The sequence below is a fragment of the Diaphorina citri genome, unplaced genomic scaffold (assembly GCF_000475195.1).
Source record: "Diaphorina citri unplaced genomic scaffold, Diaci psyllid genome assembly version 1.1 scaffold1466, whole genome shotgun sequence".
In the NCBI taxonomy this organism is placed as follows: Eukaryota; Metazoa; Arthropoda; class Insecta; order Hemiptera; family Psyllidae; genus Diaphorina; species Diaphorina citri.
The window spans coordinates 47,160-72,802 of NW_007378892.1; the positions used below are offsets into that span (position 1 = coordinate 47,160).

Here is a 25,643-nt window from a genome sequence, read left to right on the forward strand (position 1 = left end):
GTGAAAATTTTGGACTTTGAAATCAGACTACTAATTTTGGGAGTTCTAGTCCACTCCTGGGATCTGTGGTGATATAATGTTGGTTCGCACAGAATGTAAGGTGATGGATACCTCTCCCCCTCTGTCCTGTCCTATCCTGGAATAATAAATAAAACAATCTCGTTCTAACTCGTTAGGATCCAATGCTTGTTTCAAACCTATCGGATTTCGGTGGCGTAGTGGTCAAAGCGCTCTCATTGGAGGCGTGGGTTCAGTCCCAGCCGAGGCGTGGATTTTTTTTTTAATGAAACTTCAGTGGTGAAATCCATCGAGGATACTTCGCCATTCAGCAACATTATAAATGAGGTCTTCAATGAAAGAAAAATGTCTTTTACAAACCAATACAAGTGTATTTTACATATCACAGTGTATTTACTTCAGTAAAAGTGAGAGAACAAACTTTTAATGTTGTCTTCATTTACATATAGGTGTATAAAGGGTGAACTTAAGAAACAAAACAAATCGATTTCATGCGAAGACTAGACAGAGACCAAAATAGAAATCGAAAATAAAATCCCAGTTTTCTAGTCTTCTTCCACAAATGTGACAAATTCTTACAAACATTTTTGTTTTAAAACAGTGATACAAGAGATATAAAATAAATTAAATCTAATTTAGGTCCGATATTATAATCAGTCTTATGAATTGATTTTTCTTCCTTTGTTAGTTCATATTGTTTTGAAAACAAATTCCACCTGCAACACGAAAACGGAAAAGTTAAAGAAACTTTTAATGTTGTCTTCATTTACATATAGGTGTATAAAGGGTGAACCTAAGAAACAAAACAAATCGATTTCATGCGAAGACTAGACAGAGACCAAAATAGAAATCGAAAATAAAATCCCGGTTTTCTAGTCTTCTTCCACAAATGTGACAAATTCTTACAAACATTTTTGTTTTAAAACAGTGGTACAAGAGATATAAAATAAATTAAATCTAATTTAGGTCCGATATTATGATCAGTCTTATGAATTGATTTTTCTTCCTTTGTTAGTTCATATTGTTTTGAAAACAAATTCCACCTGCAACACGAAAACGGAAAAGTTTTCTGTACTTCATGTGTATCTAAACTTGTACAGTTACCTATGTATGTACTGGCAATTTGTATAATATCTACTAAGTATGTAATGTACATAAGTAATACCCCAATGTTGATCTTTTGGGAACATATTCTTTTAGAAGTTTAAAATATCTAAACTTAACTTGTACAGTTACCTGTACTACCTATGTATGTACTGGCGATTTGTATAATATCTACTAAGTATGTAATGTACATAAGTAATACCCCAATGTTGATCTTTTGGGAACAGATTTGTATAATATCTACTAAGTATGTAATGTACATAAGTAATACCCCAATGTTGATCTTTTGGGAACATATTCTTTTAGAAGTTTAAACTATACACGTTTGAACAGAGTGGATTCCTAAATTTTGGACTATTTTTGCATTTGATTTCACTGTCTATTGGTTACACAATAAGTCTAGCGCGGTTGCCGTTTGGTACAATTTTCATTGGATTTTGTAGACGTCTATAAGTACACGTTTGAACAGAGTGGATTCCTAAATTTTGGACTATTTTTTGCATTTGATTTCACTGTCTATTGGTTACACAATAAGTCTAGCGCGGTTGCCGTTTGGTACAATTTTCATTGGATTTTGTAGACATGTTAAACTTAAAGACAGTACCTGTCCTATAGGACTCTCGAAGGTCCACAGAGGCCTTTTTTCTGTAAGTTTTAGAGTTATTTTTAACAGTTTGCACTGTTTGCCGAACTGATAGTAATTGAGTAATTCTTTCGTGTGGTTTTATTTCCCCTCCTTCATAGCTGGATCTATTTTTACTTTCCATTACCAATATAATATAGAAAAATACTTACCTCAAAGAAAGCATCCTCAGGTAGGTCTGTAACATGAACTGCATTCTCCACACTGTTTCGACCATACATGGCGCGAATTGTATTTGGTCTCAGTTCTTTGGCCGTTTCCTGGTAAAAAATAAATGAAAATGAATTTCCTTTGTAAGAAGGATCTGGATCAAAAGTGTCCTTAGGGTGAGTTTCAAGAAACGGTTCGGCCATTATTCAGGACCCAAGTTCCGCTATTTAGGGCGAACTTTGGAAAAAAATTAAGGAGTTGGAGTTTTTCAGGCCTTTACCTTTCAGATTCTTTGTAAGAAGGATCTGGATCAAAAGTGTCCTTAGGGTGAGTTTCAAGAAACGGTTCGGCTATTATTCAGGACCCAAGTTCCGCTATTTAGGGCGAACTTTGGAAAAAAATTAAGGAGTTGGAGTTTTTCAGGCCTTTACCTTTCAGATCAGGTCGCTCAAATTTTGCAGATTTATTTTAGGATGTAGTCATGTAGTTGTTGTAGATCAAAAATATTCGTGGGGCGAGGTTCCAGTAATGTACAGTTGGGCCGCTATTTACGGCCATAATTTTGGAAAAGCTCGAAGGGATGTAGTCGTGTAGTTGTAGATCAAAAATATTCGTGGGGCGAGGTTCCAGTAATGTACAGTTGGGCCGCTATTTACGGCCATAATTTTGGAAAAGCTCGAAATGAATTCAGATTGTACAAGTTGCGGAAAAAAAATCAAAAATTCGAATTTCCCGCCAACTTTACATGAGATCCCAAAGGTCCTTTGATTTCCAAAGCCAAACATTTCCCAGACAACAGCTGTGTGACATAGCCCTGTAAAGAAATCATTAAATAATATTTATACTGTTTAAGTAAATGAGACTAAAGAGAATCTTTACCACAGGAGTACTCTACCATTATTGTGGAGGATACATGCCTTGGCTGGGATTTGATCATTGACGCTGTGTGACATAGCCCTGTAAATAAATCATTAAATAATATTTATACTGTTTAAATGATACTAAAGAGAATTTTTACCACAGGAGTACTCTACCATTATTGTGGAGGATACATGCCTTGGCTGGGATTAGTGGGATTTGATCATTGACTTCCTGGATACCAGGTGAACACTTTAAAACTGAGGTAGTAACATAGGTACGTGGGACCCACTATAGCACACTGACAAATCAAGGAATTACTAGGCAATCACTGTCAGAATTGAGTCAGCTTCTATAGTTCAGTCGTCATGTTTACCCGTCCAGCACGCGGGAGACCGGTGTTCGATTCCCAGCGGGGTCAAAATACAACTTACCGGATACTCACTGACCACACCATGATATATTTCAAGTAGTCTCACTACACACAGAATTGAGTCAGCTTCTATAGTTCAGTCGTCATGTTTACCCGTCCAGCACGCGGGAGAACGGTGTTCGATTCCCAGCGGGGTCAAAATACAACTTACCGGATACTCACTGACCACACCATGATATATTTCAAGTAGTCTCACAACACTAGAGTGGTCCATCATCATCATTCGCATACCAGTAATCTCAAACTTGTGCTCTTCTATGATACGCAGAATATTGGCCATGTTGCCTGCAAGGAGACAAGAATCTATGTAGGTATTGTAAATTGTAAGGCCAGGTACCGTAGTCTCACTACACTAGAGTGGTCCATCATCATCATTCGCATACCAGTAATCTCAAACTTGTGCTCTTCTATCATACGCAGAATATTGGCCATGTTGCCTGCAAGGAGACAAGAATCTATGTAGGTATTGTAAATTGTAAGGCCAGGTACCTACACCTGATCAGGTCCGCCTGTCATATCTACTTGATAGTGAGTGGCTGGCCTAAGCAAACTTCTACTAGAGTGTGAACCTTTCATAATTATAAACGAATGGCAGCCTCTCTTTAGGTAAGGAATACTGGGTGTCCAAAGGGTTTTAAACCCTAATCTTTCCAACACTGTATCATGGCTCTCTAAGAAACGGAAAGTACTTTTTTAACATAAACCATTTTTATTTATTTTTGAACCATAAAGAAGATTGAACATTAAAAAAATTCAAATTGTATATTTACTTGATAGTGAGTGGATGGCCTAAGCAAACTTCTACTAGAGTGTGAACCTTTCATAATTATAAACAAATGGCAGCCTCTCTTTAGGTAAGGCGGTCTTTTCCTGATCCCTTGTGTGCCGCGTCCATTTTCATTTAGAAATATCTCTTTAGGTAAGGAATTCTGGGTGTCCAAAGGGTTTTAAACCCTAATCTTTCCAACACTGTATCATGGCTCTCACAGAAACGGAAAGTACTTTTTTAACATAAACCATTTTTATTTATTTTTGAACCATAAAGAAGATTACCTGATCAGGTCCGCCTGTCATATCTACCTGATAGTGAGTGGCTGGCCTAAGCAAACTTCTACTAGAGTGTGAACCTTTCATAATTATAAACAAATAGCAGCCTCTCTTTAGGTAAGGAATTCTGAGTGTCCAAAGGGTTTTAAACCCTAATCTTTCCAACTCTTTATCATGGCTCTCACAGAAACGGAAAGTACTTTTTTTAACATAAACCATTTTTATTTATTTTTGAACCATAAAGAAGATTGAACATTAAAAAAATTCAATTTGTGGACATTTTTTTTTTTCTCTAATTTTAAAATTTGGTTAAAACACCCATATAAACTTCTACCAAAGAGGAGCAGAATGTTTGGGTGTTTTTCTTTTTTTTTTTATCTAGAAAGCAGAAAAAGCAAATACCTGTAACTAAAATCAAGGAATTGTGTTAGTAATTTTATCTTTTTTTTTCGACGTATTAAACAAGGCTGGAAAAAAACTCTACCATACCATACAATACCACAAACTCTACATTTGGCATCTCTATCTGTACGTATCTTACCCTGTTTCAAGGCATGGGGTTTGATAATACACAGAGTTGTTGAGTTGTCCAGGACACAGTAGGGACGGAGTGTTACTCTTGGTTCTGACATGGGAAAGAAAATTTCGGACAGCTGGAAATAAAAAAAAGGAGAGACTATGATTATTTCATTTCACTTAGGTATAAAACTAAAATAAAATATATAAAAAAAAAAAACATCTTCCTTGTCAGTAAGCACCTAGTAATCTGTGAGCACGGTAAATATATCTGTGGCGAATGACCTCAGTTCTTGAGATCCAAGGTCGTGGCGACTGGCGAAGGAAGAAGACGAAGAGACAAGACAAGCGACAAGCGACCTTTCCAAGTTCCAACGGTATTCATACATAAATGTAATAAAATGGCTAATCTTGTATTCTTGTTTTACGTGAGAACCGTAATAAGGATTCATGTAAGCCCGTTTGCTGTTGTGATTCCCGCTGAGTTCCTGGTTTGTTGAGTTCTAAAACTAGGTAATTTTGTTTAACACCTTCATAGTTGTTAAGTGTTCAAACTTTGTTTTTCCCCCAGTTAAATTTACATCACAGAATACAGAAATGACCTCACATATGCGCAGAAATTAGTAAATTTCTTAGGTCAGAACGCACTTTTATGTCATTGCTCTAAACGTAAACGTCTAAACACCAACCATCCTTGGTCAAGACATCTTAAATTAAAAGTTGCATTCATTCTTGTTTCTCACAGTGAATTCATAGGTACAAAAGTTAAGGATTCAAGTAGTGACTCAATAATTTGTACAGTTTACCATTGTGCCAGCTTGTTTCTCACAGTGAATTCATAGGTACAAAAGTTAAGGATTCAAGTAGTGACTCAATAATTTGTACAGTTTACCATTGTGCCAGAACCTAATACAGATTAGTCATATCCACCTTTTGAAATTCCAAGTTGTGCACATGAATAGTATTTTTTTCTTATTTTACATAACTTCACTCAATGTTCTAAACCATGTTAGTGTTTAAAATAACTTATTAAAAGATTTGTGTGTTCTTGTGTTGTCTTATGTTCAACTTGAAAGTCCTTGTAAGTGGGATAAGTAAACTAGTGTTTTAAGAAATAATTGTCTTGTGTTTCATGTGGACATTGTGTGTAGGTATGCATGTGGACAATGTTGTCATGTTTTATATAATGTGATAGTTGGTGCCTAAATACTTATGTCTATCCATGTCTTATTCTAAGTGCTAAGTTGCCAACTTCTTTTTACTTTTTATTCTTGGGAATCATAAGTTTGGAGCAAAGCCTTACTACACAAGTCTAAATGATCGGAAATTTTGGTATTTCAATATTGTGACTGGGAAATTAAAGACAAGTAACCAAACTGATTCTGTCAAATGAAGAGGAAAGTGATCTAATCCTGATTTGATTAGGACATTGACAGTCATCAATATTGTGCTGAAGTGCTTGTCAACATCAAAGCGCTCGTAGACTATGCCTGAATGCTCACAAAACATTCTCTTGGGTCAACAAATGCTGTAGGTACCTATAATTCCAGGGTAGCAATATGAAATTGTAACATTGATATCATGGGATGTTTAATGTACAGGTTCAACTACTTATAATAGGGGTACTTGTGCAGAAGTCACATCCGTGGAATATTGCTACCAAAGGAACTGGCACAAGCAAGCAGTGACCAGTGTTATTATAGGGTCAGGTTATACACAAGAAGGAGTTTTCACAATTAGAGCAGTGATTAGTATTATTATAGGGTTAGGTTAAATACAAAAAGGAGCTTTTCTTTTCCACGGACGTGACGTCTGCATAATTACCATAATAGGCCTTCTTTTAAAGTAAACAATGACCACAAAATCAAAAAATCAATCAATCAGAAAACAATGTGATAAGAATATTGTTCTTAAGTGTTTGTCAACATCAAAGCATGCTCGTAGACTATGCCTGAATGCTCACAATACATTCTCTTGGGTCAACAAGTGCTGTACCTATAATTCCAGGGTAGCAATATGAAATTGTAATATTGATATCATGGGATGTTTAATGTACAGGTTCAACTCCTTATAATAGGGGTACTTGTGCAGAAGTCACATCCATGGAATATTGCTACCAAAGGAACTGGCACAAGCGAGCAGTGACCAGTGTTATTATAGGGTCAGGTTATACGCAAGAAGGAGTTTTCACAATTAGAGCAGTGATTAGTATTATTATAGGGTTAGGTTAAATACAAAAACGAGCTTTTCTTTTCCACGGACGTGACTTCTGCATAATTACCATAATAGGCCTTCTTTTAAAGTAAACAATGACCACAAAATCAAAAAATCAATCAATCAGAAAACAATGTGATAACACACAGATAAGATTGAATACATTTATAGGCTAGTTGGTCAGGACTTAAGGTTTTTAATTATTACCTACTCTACTAAATCATCCAAAACTGTACTAATTTGATTCCAAAATTTCTGGCCTTTCTAGATTGCCTAAATAGAGCAGAAAGCAGTAGCCTTCTGCTGGGGTAAAAGGCACTCTTTTTAGTATTTTGCATTTTGTTATGTTCAGCTTGGAAAAACTTCCTCTTGCTCTCAAACTCCTAATCCTCCTTCCTCATCCTCCGCTGCTACGTCACCGGATTTTCTTTCAAACCTTTGTAATATAGCTGACAATCGATTGTATAAAATTGTAAAATGGTGCAAGTCATTGCCTTTGTTTAAACATATCTCCATTGATGATCAAATCTCTCTGTTAATCAATAGTTGGTGTGAACTCTTGTTATTTAGTTGTTGTTATCGTTCCATTAATTTACCAAGTAATGAAATTAAAATCAGCCTAGGCAAAGTAATCACGCTGAATCAGGCGAAACAACTAGGCCTTTATTATTACCTACTCTACTAAATCATCCAAAACTGTACTAATTTGATTCCGAAATTTCTGGCCTTTCTAGATTGCCTAAATAGAGCAGAAAGTAGTAGCCTTCTGCTGGGGTAAAAGGCACTCTTTTTAGTATTTTGCATTTTGTTATGTTCAGCTTGGAAAAACTTCCTCTTGCTCTCAAATGCAGTAATGTGAGTAGGCCACTAACACCTTACACCTGAATCACTGAGAAACTATTTTCTTAGGGTGTGTTCAAATAATGATGAAAAAATGTGTTTTACTATCCAATACCAACTTGATTCTTTCTGTTCTATTTATAAACAATACCTACATTGGTGTTGGTTTATGTACACTGATACACGTTTATGGAATATAGATAGAGCTATCAATAGGATCACCTTGATTTATAGAGTGCAAGAACATGCATTATCATGTGGGTTGATAATCTAGGTGTTGGGTAATAGAAAGAAAAAGTTGGTAGCTCATTACTAATTCCTTGTTATTTGAATGTAAAGAATACCTAGAGAATTATGTTAGACCAGAATTTCTTACAAAATTTATGCATGGTGTTTGATGTCCAGGTATAAAAAGATAGTTTGGAAAAGGCTGAACATTCTGAAAGGTTTTGGTGCTCATTTACTACTTTAATGATACATAAAAAGGCTACTAGACAGGGTTCTGTTCAGCTTTTTGCTAGATGCATGATCAATTTAGATCATAAAGCATGTCTTTAGACCTCAGGATGAACATGTTTATGTATTTGTTTCAGGTTCTGAGTGCAAAATATCACAGAATTCCATACGCAGAGCTCCTTAAAGAAAAAACCACCCAACCATACTTTGTCAGAGAAATAATCATGGAGAGGCGACAGAAGTTGCATTACAATAAAGGTAAATATTGACTTCCTCCCTTTTCGTTTATTGGTCAATCCATCAGTGTGTTGCCAAGTACTTATTATATCAGCTTAAATCACTAGAAACTTACTTTAATGTAAAACCTATGTGTTATTCTAAGTGCTAAGTCGGCAACTTCTTTTTACTTTATATCTCGGGAATCATAAGTTTGGAGCAAAGCCAAGTCTAAATGATCGGAAATTTTGGTATTTCAATATTGTGACTGGGAAATTAAAGACAAGTAACCAAACTGATTCTGTCAAATGAAGGGGATGAAAAAAGAGTGGAGAATTAATGTTGAACAGGCTTGGAAACATTGCTTGAAGAAAAAAAAAAATGAAAAAAAAAAAAATCTGTTCTGACGCAGTGGAAATAGGGTGGAAAATCTCGAAAAAGTAGACTGGAAATTTGGAAAAAATGGACTGGAAAACCGAGAAAAGTCAGGGAATTTTAACATTACTTAAGAAAAAAAAAATCTGTTGTGACGCAGTGGAAATAGGGTGGAAAATCTTGAAAAAGTAGACTAGAAATTTGGAAAAAATGGACTGGAAAACCGAGAAAAGTCAGGGAATTTTATTTTTCCATTTTGGTAGACACCCTGATTTTTCCATTTTGGTAGACACCCTGAATATCTAAAAAAAAAAAAAATTAGTTCATAATGATGGATGTACTGAACTACGAGCTAACACCTATCCAATGGCTTACATTTCTTCTTATACTACATTTAGGATTGTGGTACAGAGATAAGAACATTCAGAAGCAAAGAGCAGAAGGTCGTTTGAAAGGAGAAAAAGTGAAGAAAACCAAGCAAGAGAAAGCTGTCGAACAAATTAAAAGGGTAAGAATACGTTTCTTTACATAATAGGTATTTAGTTAGGTGTGTGTCCAATTTTGTTACGCAAATGTGCATCAAATTTCATGGAAATCGGCCCAACCATTCGAGAGTTGTGGGAGAACAAACAGACAAACTAAATGCAAAATTGTCAGGATAAAACTTGAACCCAACTTTGTTCAAAGGTATCTTTCAAATTTATTTGTTTCATTGGGGGTTTTCATATTCTCACATAGAATGATTTGTACCTATGTCTTGATGTTTGCAAGTTGACTAAGTTCAGTTATGTGATCATGTAAAATATTTCTCATACTGTAGGTACCACTGTCATAATCTAGAATTTAATTTATTTGGTGTAAACTGATACAACTTGATATGGATAAAAGAGAGAGTTGCAAAATGCTAGAGTGATCCTTATTCTCAAATGATTGATTACTAATTACTCTGTTCAAATTCGAAGCAAAAGGGTGTGTGAGAGATCAAAGTCTTCTGCTTGTATAACTTTATTTTGATAACTTTAACCCCCTCCCTTTGATCAACTGTCCTCATTATTACACAAACTAATGAATGTCACCTCAAGTATCTGTTGCATTCCTTAGAACCTGTCCTCACTAATTACTCTGTTCAAATTCGAAGCAAAAGGGTGTGTGAGAAATCAAAGTCTTCTGCTTGTATAACTTTATTTTGATAACTTTAACCCCCCTCCCTTTGATCAACTGTCCTCATTATTACACAAACTAATGAATGTCACCTCAAGTATCTGTTGCATTCCTTAGAACCTGTCCTACTCTGTAGAGTAACTACATATCTATAATATTGCCTCTTTTTTCGAATATAAAAAAGTTATGTATAGCGACCTTGGTGCAAATTAAAAGTTAACTTTTACCAAGTCATGCATACTTGAATACAGGGTAACCTCTTGTGTCTACCTAGGCATTAGATCTTAATATTTACAATAGGTGCTAAGTTGTTACTTGAGAATTTGTTTGGTCAAAAGATTTTCTTCTTTACAATCTTGATATCTTTCAAATTTATTCGTTTCATTGGGGGTTTTCATATTCTCACATAGAATGGTTTGTACCTATGTCTTGATGTTTGCAAGTTGACTAAGTTCAGTTCGAAGCAAAAGGGTGTGTGAGAGATCAAAGTCTTCTGCTTGTATAACTTTATTTTGATAACTTTAACCCCCCTCCCCCCTCCCTTTGATCAACTGTCCTCATTATTACACAAACTAATGAATGTCACCTCAAGTATCTGTTGCATTCCTTAGAACCTGTCCTACTCTGTAGAGTAACTACATATCTATAATATTGCCTCTTTTTTCGAATATAAAAAAGTTATGTATAGCGACCTTGGTGCAAATTAAAAGTTAACTTTTACCAAGTCATGCATACTTGAATACAGGGTAACCTCTTGTGTCTACCTAGGCATTAGATCTTAATATTTACAATAGGTGCTAAGTTGTTACTTGAGAATTTGTTTGGTCAAAAGATTTTCTTCTTTACAATCTTTACCTTTAATATGTTAGTATTTCCCTATATTTTGATAGTGTGGTAGGTATGTACATAGCTATAAGTCATGTATTGTTAGTTTACTGGTTTCATTTTATTTTCTCAACACTGAGAAATTAGTGGATTAGGAATTAAAAATATTACAATTGCTTTTGGAATGGAATTAACCTTGCTTTCGGAATCAAATCAGTAGGTAGTAGGTACCTATCTTCTTAACTGTTTTCACTAACATAACCTAATAACTAGGTAGGTGTGCAGGGATATGTTCTTTTGATATACATATGTATTATTGTATTAAGTAGTGGGTTCATCTCTTCTTTTGTTCGTTACTTACATCGATGTTCTACTGTAGTAACGGTCTTTTTATGAGGGTTCTTCATTTTTTATTTGTTGGTAAGATTGTAAGTACTTGGGTAATTTTTTTGAGAGTTGCATATCAACATCCGTATTTCTTGTAACATTTGAATGTAGAACTTTGGTAATTTAATCTGTACTAACATACTGGTGATTGGTTGTACCTACATACCTATGTAATTTAAACCAAGGCATACTTTGCTTGGTATTGATCAGACTCAAAATAAGGCTTGTGTTGTTGATTTTGTACCTTGTTCACAACATATTGATATAACCCTGGGTAAGTGTATTAATTTAGTACTGAATTATTATAAGACTGTTGATATAACGAGGCTTTGCAGCTGTTATTTCGAACGTATATAAATAAGAAACTGATAATATAATAGATAATTTTACTAATAAGTGACTTTGTTATAATTTTCTTCTTTCCTAGCTTCTTCAATACCTTTACTACCTTCTCTTTGCTTTATTGTATTAAATACCCCTTATCTCATTATCTTAAATTTGTCTTTTGCAATGTCTGTTAGTCTTTTATTATAATTTATCAAGTTTATCCTTAGGAGAGAACATCAGATTTTTGATCAATCGATAATGTGAATTTATTTAAATTTTTGCTCCGTATTTGTTTTTAATCATTTCCTTGTAGTTCGAGTTTCTATCATTTTAATAATATTCAAATTTCAACTCTCAATGACCTACGGGTACATCAGATTTCTTCCTTTAAAAAACATCAGTGGGAACGAAAATTAATAATCATTATTTTTTAAAGCCTTTTTCTATAGTCTGATTTTTTGTCTGCGAAAACCTCGATAATGTTCTTAAGCGTGAGTAGCTTAGGTATTCCATTATTTCAATGATTTATCATTGAATTTTATCACAGGACTTCCACAAAATGTTGGATTTTAATATAATTATTACTGAAGGTATTATAGTAGTTAAATTGAAATATCGAGGTATTAGTTTTATTTACACTTTGTTTTCTTAAGAAAATGTTGATTTAATTAAATAACCCACTGAAATAACATAATAACATTTTCATATTCCGACTGTAATAAACATCTCAAAAAATCACTAGAACCATCATTTTTCTTTTTAAAAGTCCCAAATTTTTTAACGTTTATTTCATATAATATTATCGACACCTCTCAGTTGAAACACAATGACGGGGCCATTCAGCATGCTACTTATTGGGATCCTGAAGAAACAAGAGCAAGTGTAGTACATAATATGTACCTGTTGATATTGGGATACCAAACATTTGTGACAACATTTATGAGTTATCTCTACAGGTAAATTCCTAATTTTAAGAAGAAACATAGGAAAATCTTCACCTCTTGTACAGTTTCCTCGGTGGCCACATACAAGTTGCTCGCACCCAAATGTGAATACCGAGCTCTCAAACTGTGAGGATAGTTGCTCAATGCTTCTTCTCTATCTGCAGGTCCCACTACATCTTGCAGCTTCTGTACTGCATTGACACCTCTCAATTGAAACACAATGACAGGGCCATTCAGCATGCTACTTATTGGGATCCTGAAGAAACAAGAGCAAGTGTAGTACATAATATGTACCTGTTGATATTGGGATACCAGGCACTCCTAGGGTCTGCAGTCTCATTTTGAAATGCAGAGATTTATGAGAGAAAAACCTTTTCCTAATGGCTTTTCTTTCATAGACCTTCTTCCTTCTCATATACACTTTAGGCTTAAGAGCACAAAACATCCTATAATGAACCAGTATAAAATCAACATGAAACAATCCGTCAGTAAACCCAGGGGTAAAATGTTTTAAACAAAGGGATAGGTTGATGGTACTGACCTAGCAGTGGACTCTTGCTGACTCATGATTCTCTTGATCTCTTCATTAAATTCCACCATCAGAAGATTTATAAACTCAAAGCCATGATTGATAAGGTCTTGAAATAATTCACTCTTGCTATCATTGGCATGGGGTCTTACTCTTTCATACACCTGGTTCCTTCTCATATACACTTTAGGCTTCAGAGCACAAAACATCCTATAATGAACCAATATAAAATCAACATGAACCAATCCGTCAGCAAACCCAGGGTAAAATGTTTTAAACAAAGGGATGGGTTGATGGTACTGACCTAGCAGTGGACTCTTGCTGACTCATAATTCTCTTGATCTCTTCATTAAACTCCACCATCAGAAGATTTATAAACTCAAAGCCATGATTGATAAGGTCTTGAAATAATTCACTCTTTCTTTCATACACCTAGTTCCTTCTCATATACACTTTAGGCTTCAGAGCACAAAACATCCTATAATGAACCAGTATAAAATCAACATGAACCAATCCGTCAGTAAACCCAGGGGTAAAATGTTTTAAACAAAGGGATAGGTTGATGGTACTGACCTAGCAGTGTACTCTTGCTGACTCATGATTCTCTTGATCTCTTCATTAAACTCCACCATCAGAAGATTTATAAACTCAAAGCCATGATTGATAAGGTCTTGAAATAGTTCACTCTTGCTATCATTGGCATGGGGTCTTAAAAACGCAATGGTGCATTGGTAATTGGTGGACTCAAGGTAACTTTTTGTATACCTGTCTCCATAGTCTACTATCTTCAAAATTCTTGAAAACAACTTCACAGAATTTCCTATGAATAAATCTTTGAGCAAAATTGGGGTCTTAAAAACGCAATGGTGCATTGGTAATTGGTGGACTCAAGGTAACTTCTTGTATACCTGTCTCCATAGTCTACTATCTTCAAAATTCTTGAAAACAACTTCACAGAATTTCCTATGAATAAATCTTTGAGCAAAATTTCATCACAGTGTGTTCGGTGGAGAAATATTTTATTCTTCTTCACATCTATCTGAAATAGAAGATAATGGGTTGTGTTAGAACCTATTTTCAGATCAAATTTAAGTGGGTACCTAGATATACCTACTTAGTACCTACACATGCATTCCTGGTAGGTTATCATTTAATGACAACTTGCAAAAAAAAGTAATGAAATCTCACCATTTCTACACAATTGTCATTGATTGAGAAGTTGAGAACAAATTTCCTGATTGTTGAAGATTCTGGATCAAACCAATCCACCAAAAATGAACACTGATTCCTGATAATGCTCTGTAAATTCAAATCAAAGAAATACGTGACATTATAATTAAGGAGCGCGGTAGTGCTCCACCCCACCAAGTCAAGAAAGTTTGACAGCTTTTAATAACTACATGTTAGGTATTGCCTTAAAATCAGAGAGGATGGGATAGGAAAAATGCAGCTGTTCTAGAAACCCTCATCTTATTAGGATAAAGTTTGCCCAGGTGAGGGTTGATCCTAAGACCTAGTACTTTGAAGGCAGGAGTAATGCCGTAATGAAATCTCACCATTTCTACACAATTGTCATTGATTGAGAAGTTGAGAACAAATTTCCTGATTGTTGAAGATTCTGGATCAAACCAGTCCACCAAAAATGAACACTGATTCCTGATAATGCTCTGTAAATTCAAATCAAAGAAATATGTGACATTATAATTAAGGAGCACAGTACTGCTCCGCCCTGCCAAGTCAAGAAAATTTGACAGCTTTTAATAACTACATGTTAGGTATTGCCTTAAAATCAGAGAGGATGGGATAGGAAAAATGCAGCTATTCTAGAAACCCTCATCTTATTAGGATAAAGTTTGCCCAGGTGAGGGTTGATCCTAAGACCTAGTACTTTGAAGGCAGGTGTAATGCCAAGATAACTAGGCTGACTATAGCTTGAATAATTTGGTCTAACTACGACTTGTGAAGTTGATTAATTTTACTTACCATTTTATGATACTGGTTTCCTTCCAAGTTTATAGATATCTCCTAGGTTTTAGGTTTTCCATAGGATGCAATGCTGGATAATGCCAAGATAACTAGGCTGACTATAGCTTGATTAATTTGGTCTAACTACGACTTGTGAAGTTGATTGATTTTACTTACCATTTTATGATACTGGTTTCCTTCCAAGTTTATAGATATCTCCTAGGTTTTAGGTTTTCCATAGGATGCAATGCTGGACTGTTAGGTGTTGATTTTTGGTATGAGCTTTGTAGCATAGCAACCACAGGAGCACTAAACAAATCAGAGAACTGGATTTCGAATATCACTGTATTCACTGTGCTGTTGAGATCAAATCAACCTTCTTAAATCTCATCCGTGAGAAATTGCCCTATTACATTTTGCTAGTTTGCCTTATGACCTTACTTATCGCTAAATCCTACCGTTTCCTAATTCCTAAATTCCGACCGTTTTGTCCTTTGACTCCTTTGTCCGTTTTCGCTTACTTATCGCTAAATCCTACCGTTTCCTAATTCCTAAATTCCGACCGTTTTGTCCTTTGACTCCTTTGTCCGTTTTCGATTTGCTAGTTTGCCTTATGACCTTACTTATCGCTAACCTACCGTTTCCTAAATTCCGACCGTTTTGTCCTTTGACTCCTTTGTCCGTTTTCGCCTTTGAAATTTGAATTTTTGAAACCTTCATTTTTTGAAAATTCGCGCGATGAAAATGTAAACAAATCTCTTCCTCTATGGAAATATCCTGTCCTAGGGGTTCTCAACCTGGGAACGGGCTACTTCTTTCGTGTTGTTTTATTTTCAAACTCCTGCATTATCCTGCCTAGCTGAATCTATTTTTAATTTCGATTACCAATTATCTATAGAAAAATGCTTGATAGTAACAAATAGAATAGATTTGATTACTTTTATCCGCTTATTTCATGGTTCAAATTGATTTTCATTTTCAAATTTTGCTTATACCTTTTCTTGCTGGTTCTCACTACCGTGAACACAGATGCCAAAGAGGTTTCGTATATTCCCCACCTGTGAGCACGGTAAATATATCTGTGGCGAATGACCTCAGTTCTTGAGATCCAAGGTCGTGGCGACTGGCGAAGAAGAGACAAGACAAGCGACCTTTCCAAGTTCCAACGGTATTCATACATAAAATAAATGTAATAAAATGGCTAATCTTGTATTCTTGTTTTACGTGAGAACCGTAATAAGGATTCATGTAAGCCCGTTTGCTGTTGTGATGGGTGTGTTTATGAACAGGGCTGAGATGAGCTCGGACGATGTGAGATAGCTGTCCCGGCGGCAATTTTTAAAATTCATTTTATATTTATTTTTGTTTGCTTTGTAATTTGCTTGTTTTTATAGCTAATATAAATGAAAAGTTTAATATAAACGTGCAAACTAAAGATAACAAGCTGGGTCCGTCCCTCCGGGAATTTTTTAGCCTATAGTTTATTCGATCGTGATTAAAGAAAATCAGTACCTGTCTACCTAGGCATTAGATCTTAATATTTACAATAGGTGCTAAGTTGTTACTTGAGAATTGGTTTGGTCAAAAGATTTTCTTCTTTACAATCTTTACCTTTAATATGTTAGTATTTCCCTATATTTTGATAGTGTGGTAGGTATGTACATAGCTATAAGTCATGTATTGTTAGTTTACTGGTTTCATTTTATTTTCTCAACACTGAGAAATTAGTGGATTAGGAATTTAAAATATTACAATTGCTTTTGGAATCGAATTAACCTTGCTTTCGGAATCAAATCAGTAGGTAGTAGGTACCTATCTTTTTAACTGTATTGACTAACATAACCTAATAACTAGGTAGGTGTGCAGGGATATGTTCTTTGATTCTATGTATTAAGTAGTGGGTTCATCTCTTCTTTTGTTCGTTACTTACATCGATGTTTTACTGTAGTAACGGTCTTTTTATGAGGCTTCTTCATTTTTTTATTTGTTGGTAAGATTGTAAGTACTTGGGTAATTTTTTTGAGAGTTGCATATCAACATCCGTATTTCTTGTAACTTTTGAATCACAATTGCTTTTGGAATCGAATTAACCTTGCTTTCGGAATCAAATCAGTAGGTAGTAGGTACCTATCTTCTTAACTGTTTTGACTAACATAACCTAATAACTAGGTAGGTGTGCAGGGATATGTTCTTTTGATATATGTATTAAGTAGTGGGTTCATCTCTTCTTTTGTTCGTTACTTACTTCGATGTTCTACTGTAGTAACGGTCTTTTTATGAGGGTTCTTCATTTTCTATTTGTTGATAAGATTGTAAGTACTTGGGTAATTTTTTTGAGAGTTGCATATCAACATCCGTATTTCTTGTAACTTTTGAATGTAGAACTTTATTAATTTAATCTGTACTAACATACTGGTGATTGGTTGTACCTACATATCTATGTAATTTAAACCAAGGCATACTTTGCTTGGTATTGATCAGACTCAAAATAAGGCTTGTGTTGTTGATTTTGTACCTTGTTCACAGGTAGACCACAATGTCAGCCTCTGTGTCTTGCTGTGTTTTAAGTGAAAATTACACTATCCGTTGTTTTATGCTAGTTCTCAATCATAAGTGTTAGAGTTATGATAAAGAAAAAGAAAACAAATTTAAAATTCCGGTGATAGTACACTTGGGCTAAAAACAACTTTAGCCTTTTGCCCAGTTTTTAAGTCACATTTGATACCAAGTACTACAGACTGCATTGTTGTTTGGTATAGATTGTGCAGTATGGAATGGAAAAATTGTATGTTCTCTAGATGAAAAGAAGTTGAGACTTGCATCTAGTAATACAAGTTGTACTCTTTCGGAGTAAATCCAATAAGATGGCATCCTCGTGGTCCCCTCGTCATTCCGTAGTATCCTCAGGAGGAGTGACTGTCACCTCCATCAACTCGGGACCTGCTCCTAAAGAATGTGTCCAGATAGAAACAGCAGCAAAAGATAGCAGTGAAACATCCCGGTGTAGTGTGGTGGTTGCTACAACTAGTTTCAGTCAACCAATGTCACCGCAACCCAAGTCTGAACCCCATGACTCAGGGGAGTCTGATAATGAAGAACTCAAGAAATTAGACTTGAGTAAAGCGAATGTGGTCCTGAGGGATAAAGCGGGACTAGGCAATATATCACCCAAGCAAGAACCTAGACCCATGTCCTGGGAAGGAGAACTCTCTGATTCTGAAATGAAACAAGAAGTAGATGAGATCTCTATGGATGAAATAAACCCTCACGATGGTGTCAAGTTGAAATTTACTTCGGATCCACCATGTGACCGAGATATCAAGCAAGCGCCAGACTCTCCACTGTTATTAAACAAGTATCTAAGTAGTAGTAACTTCAGCCCCATCATGCCACGTATGAACTCGAACAAATGTCCTGGGTTTCCTCCTAACCCAAGTCCTGACTCTGCTATACATTCTTGTTATTCCCCTACACAATCTCCTGTCACTTCCCGCCATGCTCTTTCATCATCAGGCTTATCATCGCCATCTTTGTTTACACCTTCCTCTCTATCTCGGAATAATAGTGATGCTTCTCAGTATGGAGGATCTCAAAACTCTTCCAATTATAGTCAGAGTTATTCCTCCCAAGTATCCAGTCCTACACATTCACCATTACAAGGCAGACATTTCTATAAAGTTCAACAGAATAGCGGTGGAAACTTGCCTGGATTCAGTATTAGAAACTTTGACGAGAAGTTGAGTGAGGATTTCAATTCTTCATTTGGAAGTGCACGGAGTGGGGATGAAAGACAAGGAGAAGATAGTAGCAGTATTGAAGAACAAAAGTATCTAGAAGATAAGTTATCTGCATTATCTTCAGCACAGACTGGGATATCACGGCAGCAACTTATCAATAGTCCTTGTCCTATCTGTGGAGATAAGATTAGCGGTTTTCATTATGGAATCTTCTCCTGTGAAAGTTGTAAAGGTTTCTTCAAGCGAACTGTACAGAACAGAAAGAATTACATTTGTCTGCGAGGCTCGAGCTGTTTGATCAGTATATCAACGCGGAAGAAATGTCCTGCCTGTCGGTTCAATAAATGTTTAAACATGGGAATGAAACTGGAAGCTATTCGAGAAGATAGAACGCGTGGAGGTCGCAGTACCTACCAATGTTCTTACACACTCCCTGCTGGAATAACCAACGCGTTGAATCCAGACACGGTCACTGTGAAACAAGAACCACAAGAACCTCTGATCAGTATATCCACGCGGAAGAAATGTCCTGCCTGTCGGTTCAACAAATGTTTAAACATGGGAATGAAACTGGAAGCTATTCGAGAAGATAGAACTCGTGGTGGTCGCAGTACCTACCAATGTTCTTACACACTCCCTGCTGGAATAACCAACGCGTTGAATACAGACACGGTCACTGTGAAACAAGAACCACAAGAACCTCTATCACCCCCCAGCAACAATACAGCGAGCTGCTTTATTCCCCCTCTCTTACAGGAGATCATGGAAGTGGAACATTTGTGGCAATATTCTTACTCCACACATCCAGATGAGGTCACCAAGAACCTCTATCACCCCCCAGCAACAATACAGCCAGCTGCTTTATTCCCCCTCTCTTACAGGAGATCATGGAAGTGGAACATTTGTGGCAATATTCTTACTCCACACATCCAGATGAGGTCAGTTCTCCTGCACCCAACACCTCTTCTAATCCAACAAACAACACTTCCACTTCCACCACCTCCACTTCATCTCAAGCATCTCCATCATCCTCCTCCACCTCCACTCCTAATCAATCCAACAAACAACACTTCCACTTCCACCACCTCCACTTCATCTCAAGCATCTCCATCATCCTCCTCCACCTCCACTCCTAATCCTCCTTCCTCATCCTCCGCTGCTACGTCACCGGATTTTCTTTCAAACCTTTGTAATATAGCTGACAATCGATTGTATAAAATTGTAAAATGGTGCAAGTCATTGCCTTTGTTTAAACATATCTCCATTGATGATCAAATCTCTCTGTTAATCAATAGTTGGTGTGAACTCTTGTTATTTAGTTGTTGTTATCGTTCCATTAATTTACCAAGTAATGAAATTAAAATCAGCCTAGGCAAAGTAATCACGCTGAATCAGGCGAAACAGCTAGGCCTTTCCTCTTGTATTGAACGGATGTTGAACTTTAAAACCAATCTGAAGCGATTGAAAATGGACAAGTATGAATATGTAACGATGAAAGTAATCATCTTGTTAACAATATCCGATTCAAATGAGTTGAAAGAACCTGAAAAAGTTCGAATAGCTCAAGAGAAAGCACTTCAAGCGTTACAATCTTACACCCTCTCTAATTACCCCAATATTCCCTCCAAGTTTGGAGAGCTATTGTTAAGGATACCAGACTTGCAAAGAACATGTCAGATAGGTAAGGAAATGCTCTCCATGAAGCATCATAAAGGGGAAGATATCAATGAGCCTAGCTTTAATTTACTCACCTCTCTAATTACCCCAATATTCCCTCCAAGTTTGGAGAGCTATTGTTAAGGATACCAGACTTACAAAGAACATGTCAGATAGGTAAGGAAATGCTCTCCATGAAGCATCATAAAGGGGAAGATATCAATGAGCCTAGCTTTAATTTACTCATGGAACTCTTGAGAGGTGATCATTAACATATCAGAGAGAGAAATCATATTGAAGCCATTTCGTTTCCAAGTCCTATCTATCAAAGTGAACACAAAACAAGAGAACCATGTTTGCTTCTGTGGTAGACGCGTTAGTCAGTCCATTTTTTCAACTGTGTAATTCCCCATTGATTTCTTGGAACTAGCTACCATGTCTTCATATAATATGTACATGTATTGTCCGACCAATTCGTTTCGAAGTCCTATCTATCAAAGTGAACACAAAACAAGAGAACCATGTTTGCTTCTGTGGTAGACGTGTTAGTCAGTCCATTTTTTCAACTGTGTAATTCCCCATTGATTTCTTGGAACTGGCTACAATGTCTTCATATAATATGTACATGTATTACATAAAGCACATATCTAATGTTTAAAGTTTTAAACGATTCATAATCGTATAATTTTGTTTTAAAAATCGACTAACTATGACTAGGCAGTAAAACTGAAAATCGCACGTCCATGTTTAAGCCAAATCCACATATCTAATGTTTAAAGTTTTAAACGCTTCATAATCGTATAATTTTGTTTTAAAAATCGACTAACTATGACTAGGCAGTAAAACTGAAAATCGCACGTCCATGTTTAAGCCAAATTCTAAATAGAGAAAATCAAAATCAATTTTGACTTTATTATTTCCGTTCCCTTGCTTAGATGTTTATGAAAAACCATATACTTAGCTACAATGTTTTACTTGAAAAGGAATAGGTTAATCATACTCGTAATTTGTGTAGAATAGTTTATAATGAATTGTTAATATTATATTCTTTAGGTGAACGTATGCTAGACCTGGATATCTAGAAAACTCATGAACTTGATTTATTCAGAATGAAATATGTCCTTTGCAACTCCTATAGGTAGTAGCCTTGTAAGGACACCATTAACTCATTATTAATATGTTCAAAACTGTAGGATGGTCTGATTTTCAGGACTATGTTTTGGCGTACGTCCCTGGAGTGACTCAAGTGCAATGTACTTAATATTTTATTAGATTTATTATGTTTTTAGATATATTATTACTTTTATCCCGTTTGCTCCTCTGTTAGTGTGTAGAGACAATCACAAGTTTACATTATTTGATATAAAATTTGTTGAGTTAGAACTCGATTAGCTGTTTCTTGTTTATCTTTTGTTGAGCTTTCCTTCTTATCTTTGTTTTCTTCCTGTATCGAGTATTCAGTGAGTTTTACCAATTTCTGCTAAAGTGGGTTTTAATCTAGACGCATTTTCTTCTCTCCTATGTCATTGAACCACCAACTTACGTTATTGACACATTGATAAACTATTTCCAGCCCTAAATGAAGAATATTTAATGGCAATAGATTTTAAACTTCTTTTCCTTTTGCTGTTTGACCGCTGAGTACTCGATCTTCAAACCTTTTATATATATCTGCCAAAAACCTTTACCTTTTTAAATATCTTTTTCTTCGACTAAAAGTTTCCCCATTCTACCTATTTTAATATTATTTTATCCATGTTTAGTACGATGAACACTTGCTCTATGTCATTGAACCACCAACTTACGTTATTGACTCATTGATAAACTATTTCCAGCCCTAAATGAAGAATATTTTAATGGCAATAGATTTTAAACTTCTTTTCCTTTTGCTGTTTGACCGCTGAGTACTCGATCTTCAAACCTTTTTTCTATATCTGCCAAAAACTTTAGACTTATTTAAATATCTTTTTCTTCGACTAAAAGTTTCCCCATTCTACCTATTTTAATATTATTTTATCCATGTTTAGTACGATGAACACTTGCCGAACTGTTTTTATTATTCTTACAAATTATTCTATTGACTCTGTTGTTATCGCTTTTGTCAAAAATAATCAGAGTCCAAATGTTTTGTAAAATAAGAGCAATTTGTAAGACTGAAGGAATAGCCTCGCTGGTTGTCGTGCTAAAGTGGGTTTGAATCTAGACGCATTTTCTTCTCTTCTGTGTCATTGAACCACCAACATACGTTATTGACTCATTGATAAACTATCTCCAGCCCTAAATGAAGAATATTTTAATGGCAATAAATTTTATACTTCTTTTCTCTTTGCTGTTTGACCGCTGAGTACTCGATCTTCAAACCTTTTTTCTATATCTGCCAAAAACTTTTACTTTTTTAAACATCTTTTTCTTCAACTAAAAGTTTCCCCATTCTACCTATTTTAATATTATTTTATCCATTTTTAGTACGATGAACACTTGCCGAACTGTTTTTATTTTTCTTACAAATTATTCTATTGACTCTGTTGTCATCGCTTTTGTCAAAAATAATCAGAGTCCAAATGTTTTGTAAAATAAGAGCAATTTGTAAGACTGAAGGAATAGCCTCGCTGGTTGTCTGCGGCGCAGTTATTTCATTGTCAAATGGAGGACTTAAGCCCTTACCCTAGTGGGATGAAAAAAGATTGGAGAATTAATGTTGAACAGGCTTGGAAACATGAATAGCCTCGCTGGTTGTCAGTACATTGACTTCTCGGCTGGAAGGTACGGGTTCGAATCCCGTCCTCATGAGAGAAAGTGATGGGTTATCTTATCAATGTTGATTTAACCCTGGGTAAGTGTATTATTTTAGTACTGAATTATTATAAGACTGTTGATATAACGAGGCTTTGCAGCTGTTATTTCGAACGTATTAATTGTTAATATTATATTCTTTGGGTGAACGTATGCTAGACCTGGATATCTAGAAAACTCATGAACTTGATTTATTCAGAATGAAATATGTCCTTTGCAACTCCTATAGGTACTTTAATGTAAAAAAAAAAAGATATCTTTCAAATTTATTCGTTTCATTGGGGGTTTTCATATTCTCACATAGAATGGTTTGGACCTATGTCTTGATGTTTGCAAGTTGACTAAGTTCAGTTATGTGATCATGTAAAATATTTCTCATACTGTAGGTACCACTGTCATAATAGGTATCTTTCAAATTTATTTGTTTCATTGGGGGTTTTCATATTCTCACATAGAATGATTTGTACCTATGTCTTGATGTTTCTAGTCCCCCGTCCGACTCTCCTCCTTTCCGCCAAATACAATTCGCCCGCATCTTCTACAACCCTGTGTTTCGTCTGTCTCTCTGGTTACAGATAAAAACTTTCAAAGACGAGTGCTCAATAGCTTAGTAAAGAAACAAGGGCGAAATATTGACGATGAATCCGATTTGATGAATTTCGATGATAGGCCGCCGGCCCATTTAAAGGGAAAAGCTATAGGTACGTTACTCACTGGGGTTGTTTTACCTGGATTCAATGAACTTGATGTACATATTTGCATGCCCAAGGTTTTGCTACATAGTGAAGTCAGATTTCCAGCGTCAACCTGCCTTAAGCGACGATAATAATGATGGTCAGCGTTTGATATGACCAGCGCAATAAGAAAGAACAACATTGAAAAAAGCTCTGACCCTTAACGCTCTCTGTATGTCTTTACCCTTAAGCGGCTTCAAAACGTAATCAATTAAACGAGCTCGAACACAATAAACACCGTCGCGCTGAAAATCTGACTCCTCTGTGTAGCGGAAAGCGGACCTAAGTTTACAATCAACGAAAAAGTACAAAGGGAAAAATTAGATTTGAGGTAAGTGGCACAGCCCTTGGCAACAGGACGTTGAACACTTTAGTTCCCGTCACATCACTGAATTGAATCAACGTGCTTGGTAACTGGACCTGTTGCCTACCATCTGGGTGTCCTTAGCATGAGGATAATGGAGCTGATTGAAATCCCATAGAAAAGATGAGGCGTGAAAGCCTGATCACATCAGTAATTAGGGCTGGGTCTCACGTACAAAAAAGGCCAAAAAAACGCAATGCATGCATTCTACGCCCAATCCATCACCTACCGATTAAAAGAGGATTTAGCAGGTTTGTAGAATTGAATTCTTCCCGATTGAAATCCCATAGAAAAGACGAGGCGTGAAAGCTTGATCACATCAGCAATTAGGGCTGGGTCTCACGTACAAAAAAGGCCAAAAAAAACGCAATGCATGCATTCTACGCCCAATCCATCACCTACCGATTAAAAGAGGATTTAGCAGGTTTGTAGAATTGAATTCTTCCTGATTGAAATCCCATAGAAAAGACGAGGCGTGAAAGCCTGATCACATCAGCAATTAGGGCTGGGTCTCACGTACAAAAAAGGCCAAAAAACGCAATGCATGAATTCTACGCCCAATCCATCACCTACCGATTAAAAGAGGATTTAGCAGGTTTGTAGAATTGAATTCTTCCATGAAAATTACTAAAATTAGACAGTCCAGTTCATTGAATTCAGTAATAATGCACCCTTTTGTAAACTGTCTGTTTTGTTGTTTGTTTCGGTAACGGGGTAGATAGATGGACTTTCCAGTATGGGTCACTTCAATTTAGGGGATTTTGATCGCCTATGTATCGTGCCTTGATTTGGTTCAAGTTTTTATTTATTTCGATTTGTCGGATTGGAATGGAGAGTCATATTTGGATGGGGAAAATCGGACGTTTCAGGGTCATATTTATTGAAACCCGGGGCCATACTTTAAAGTTGATACAATTAGATCAACTTTGAAGTTGTAGTTTGGTGTTGGTATCGATGACCATGTGTTGCCGAAATACTATCTCGTCTGGAGAACCTTTATTCCAGTGGAAGTAAGGTAAGTTGTTATTTATTTTAGAAAATCATATTTATTGAAACCCGGGGCCATACTTTAAAGTTGATACAATTAGATCAACTTTGAAGTTGTAGTTTGGTGTTCGTGTCTCTGCATTTTATTTTGTTACGTAGAGGTCCTCGCTGCTTCTCCATGAACTGATTTTATCCTTGTCTACAAAGGATATTTCGTAGATCATATTTATTGAAACCCGGGGCCATACTTTAAAGTTGATACAATTAGATCCAACTTTGAAGTTGTAGTTTGGTGTTGGTGTCTCTGCATTTTATTTTGTTACGTAGAGGTCCTCGCTGCTTCTCCATGAACTGATTTTATCCT

At 35.9% G+C, this 25,643-nt stretch overlaps 2 protein-coding genes and 2 long non-coding RNA genes across 4 annotated transcripts; 2 read left to right on the top strand and 2 right to left on the bottom strand.

Annotated features, from left to right (window-relative positions):
- Positions 1-15,512, bottom strand: LOC103516025 (nucleoside diphosphate kinase 7). Its single transcript, XM_026828543.1, has 11 exons — positions 15,186-15,512; positions 14,232-14,342; positions 14,019-14,082; positions 13,617-13,875; positions 12,569-12,770; positions 4,795-4,906; positions 3,555-3,643; positions 3,358-3,402; positions 2,661-2,729; positions 1,918-2,025; positions 1-136 (listed from the first exon to the last, which is right to left on the bottom strand). Exons 1-11 carry the CDS (start codon positions 15,186-15,188, stop codon positions 23-25), a joined length of 1,176 nt encoding a protein of 391 aa, XP_026684344.1. The 5' UTR covers positions 15,189-15,512; the 3' UTR covers positions 1-22.
- Positions 5,113-21,120, top strand: LOC103516023 (nuclear hormone receptor FTZ-F1 beta). The gene is made up of 6 exons (XM_026828542.1): positions 5,113-5,282; positions 8,417-8,537; positions 17,535-19,578; positions 19,798-20,426; positions 20,579-20,705; positions 20,863-21,120. Exons 3-5 carry the CDS (start codon positions 17,873-17,875, stop codon positions 20,671-20,673), a joined length of 2,430 nt encoding a protein of 809 aa, XP_026684343.1. The 5' UTR covers positions 5,113-5,282; positions 8,417-8,537; positions 17,535-17,872; the 3' UTR covers positions 20,674-20,705; positions 20,863-21,120.
- LOC113470252 lies at positions 19,106-19,945 on the bottom strand. The gene is made up of 3 exons (XR_003393370.1): positions 19,870-19,945; positions 19,571-19,784; positions 19,106-19,241 (listed from the first exon to the last, which is right to left on the bottom strand). It is a non-coding gene; the product is annotated as an uncharacterized LOC113470252 (long non-coding RNA).
- A 3,490-nt stretch (positions 21,121-24,610) lies between the features above and the next one.
- Positions 24,611-25,146, top strand: LOC113470253. The gene is made up of 2 exons (XR_003393371.1): positions 24,611-24,716; positions 24,888-25,146. It is a non-coding gene; the product is annotated as an uncharacterized LOC113470253 (long non-coding RNA).
- Positions 25,147-25,643: the final 497 nt, after the last annotated feature.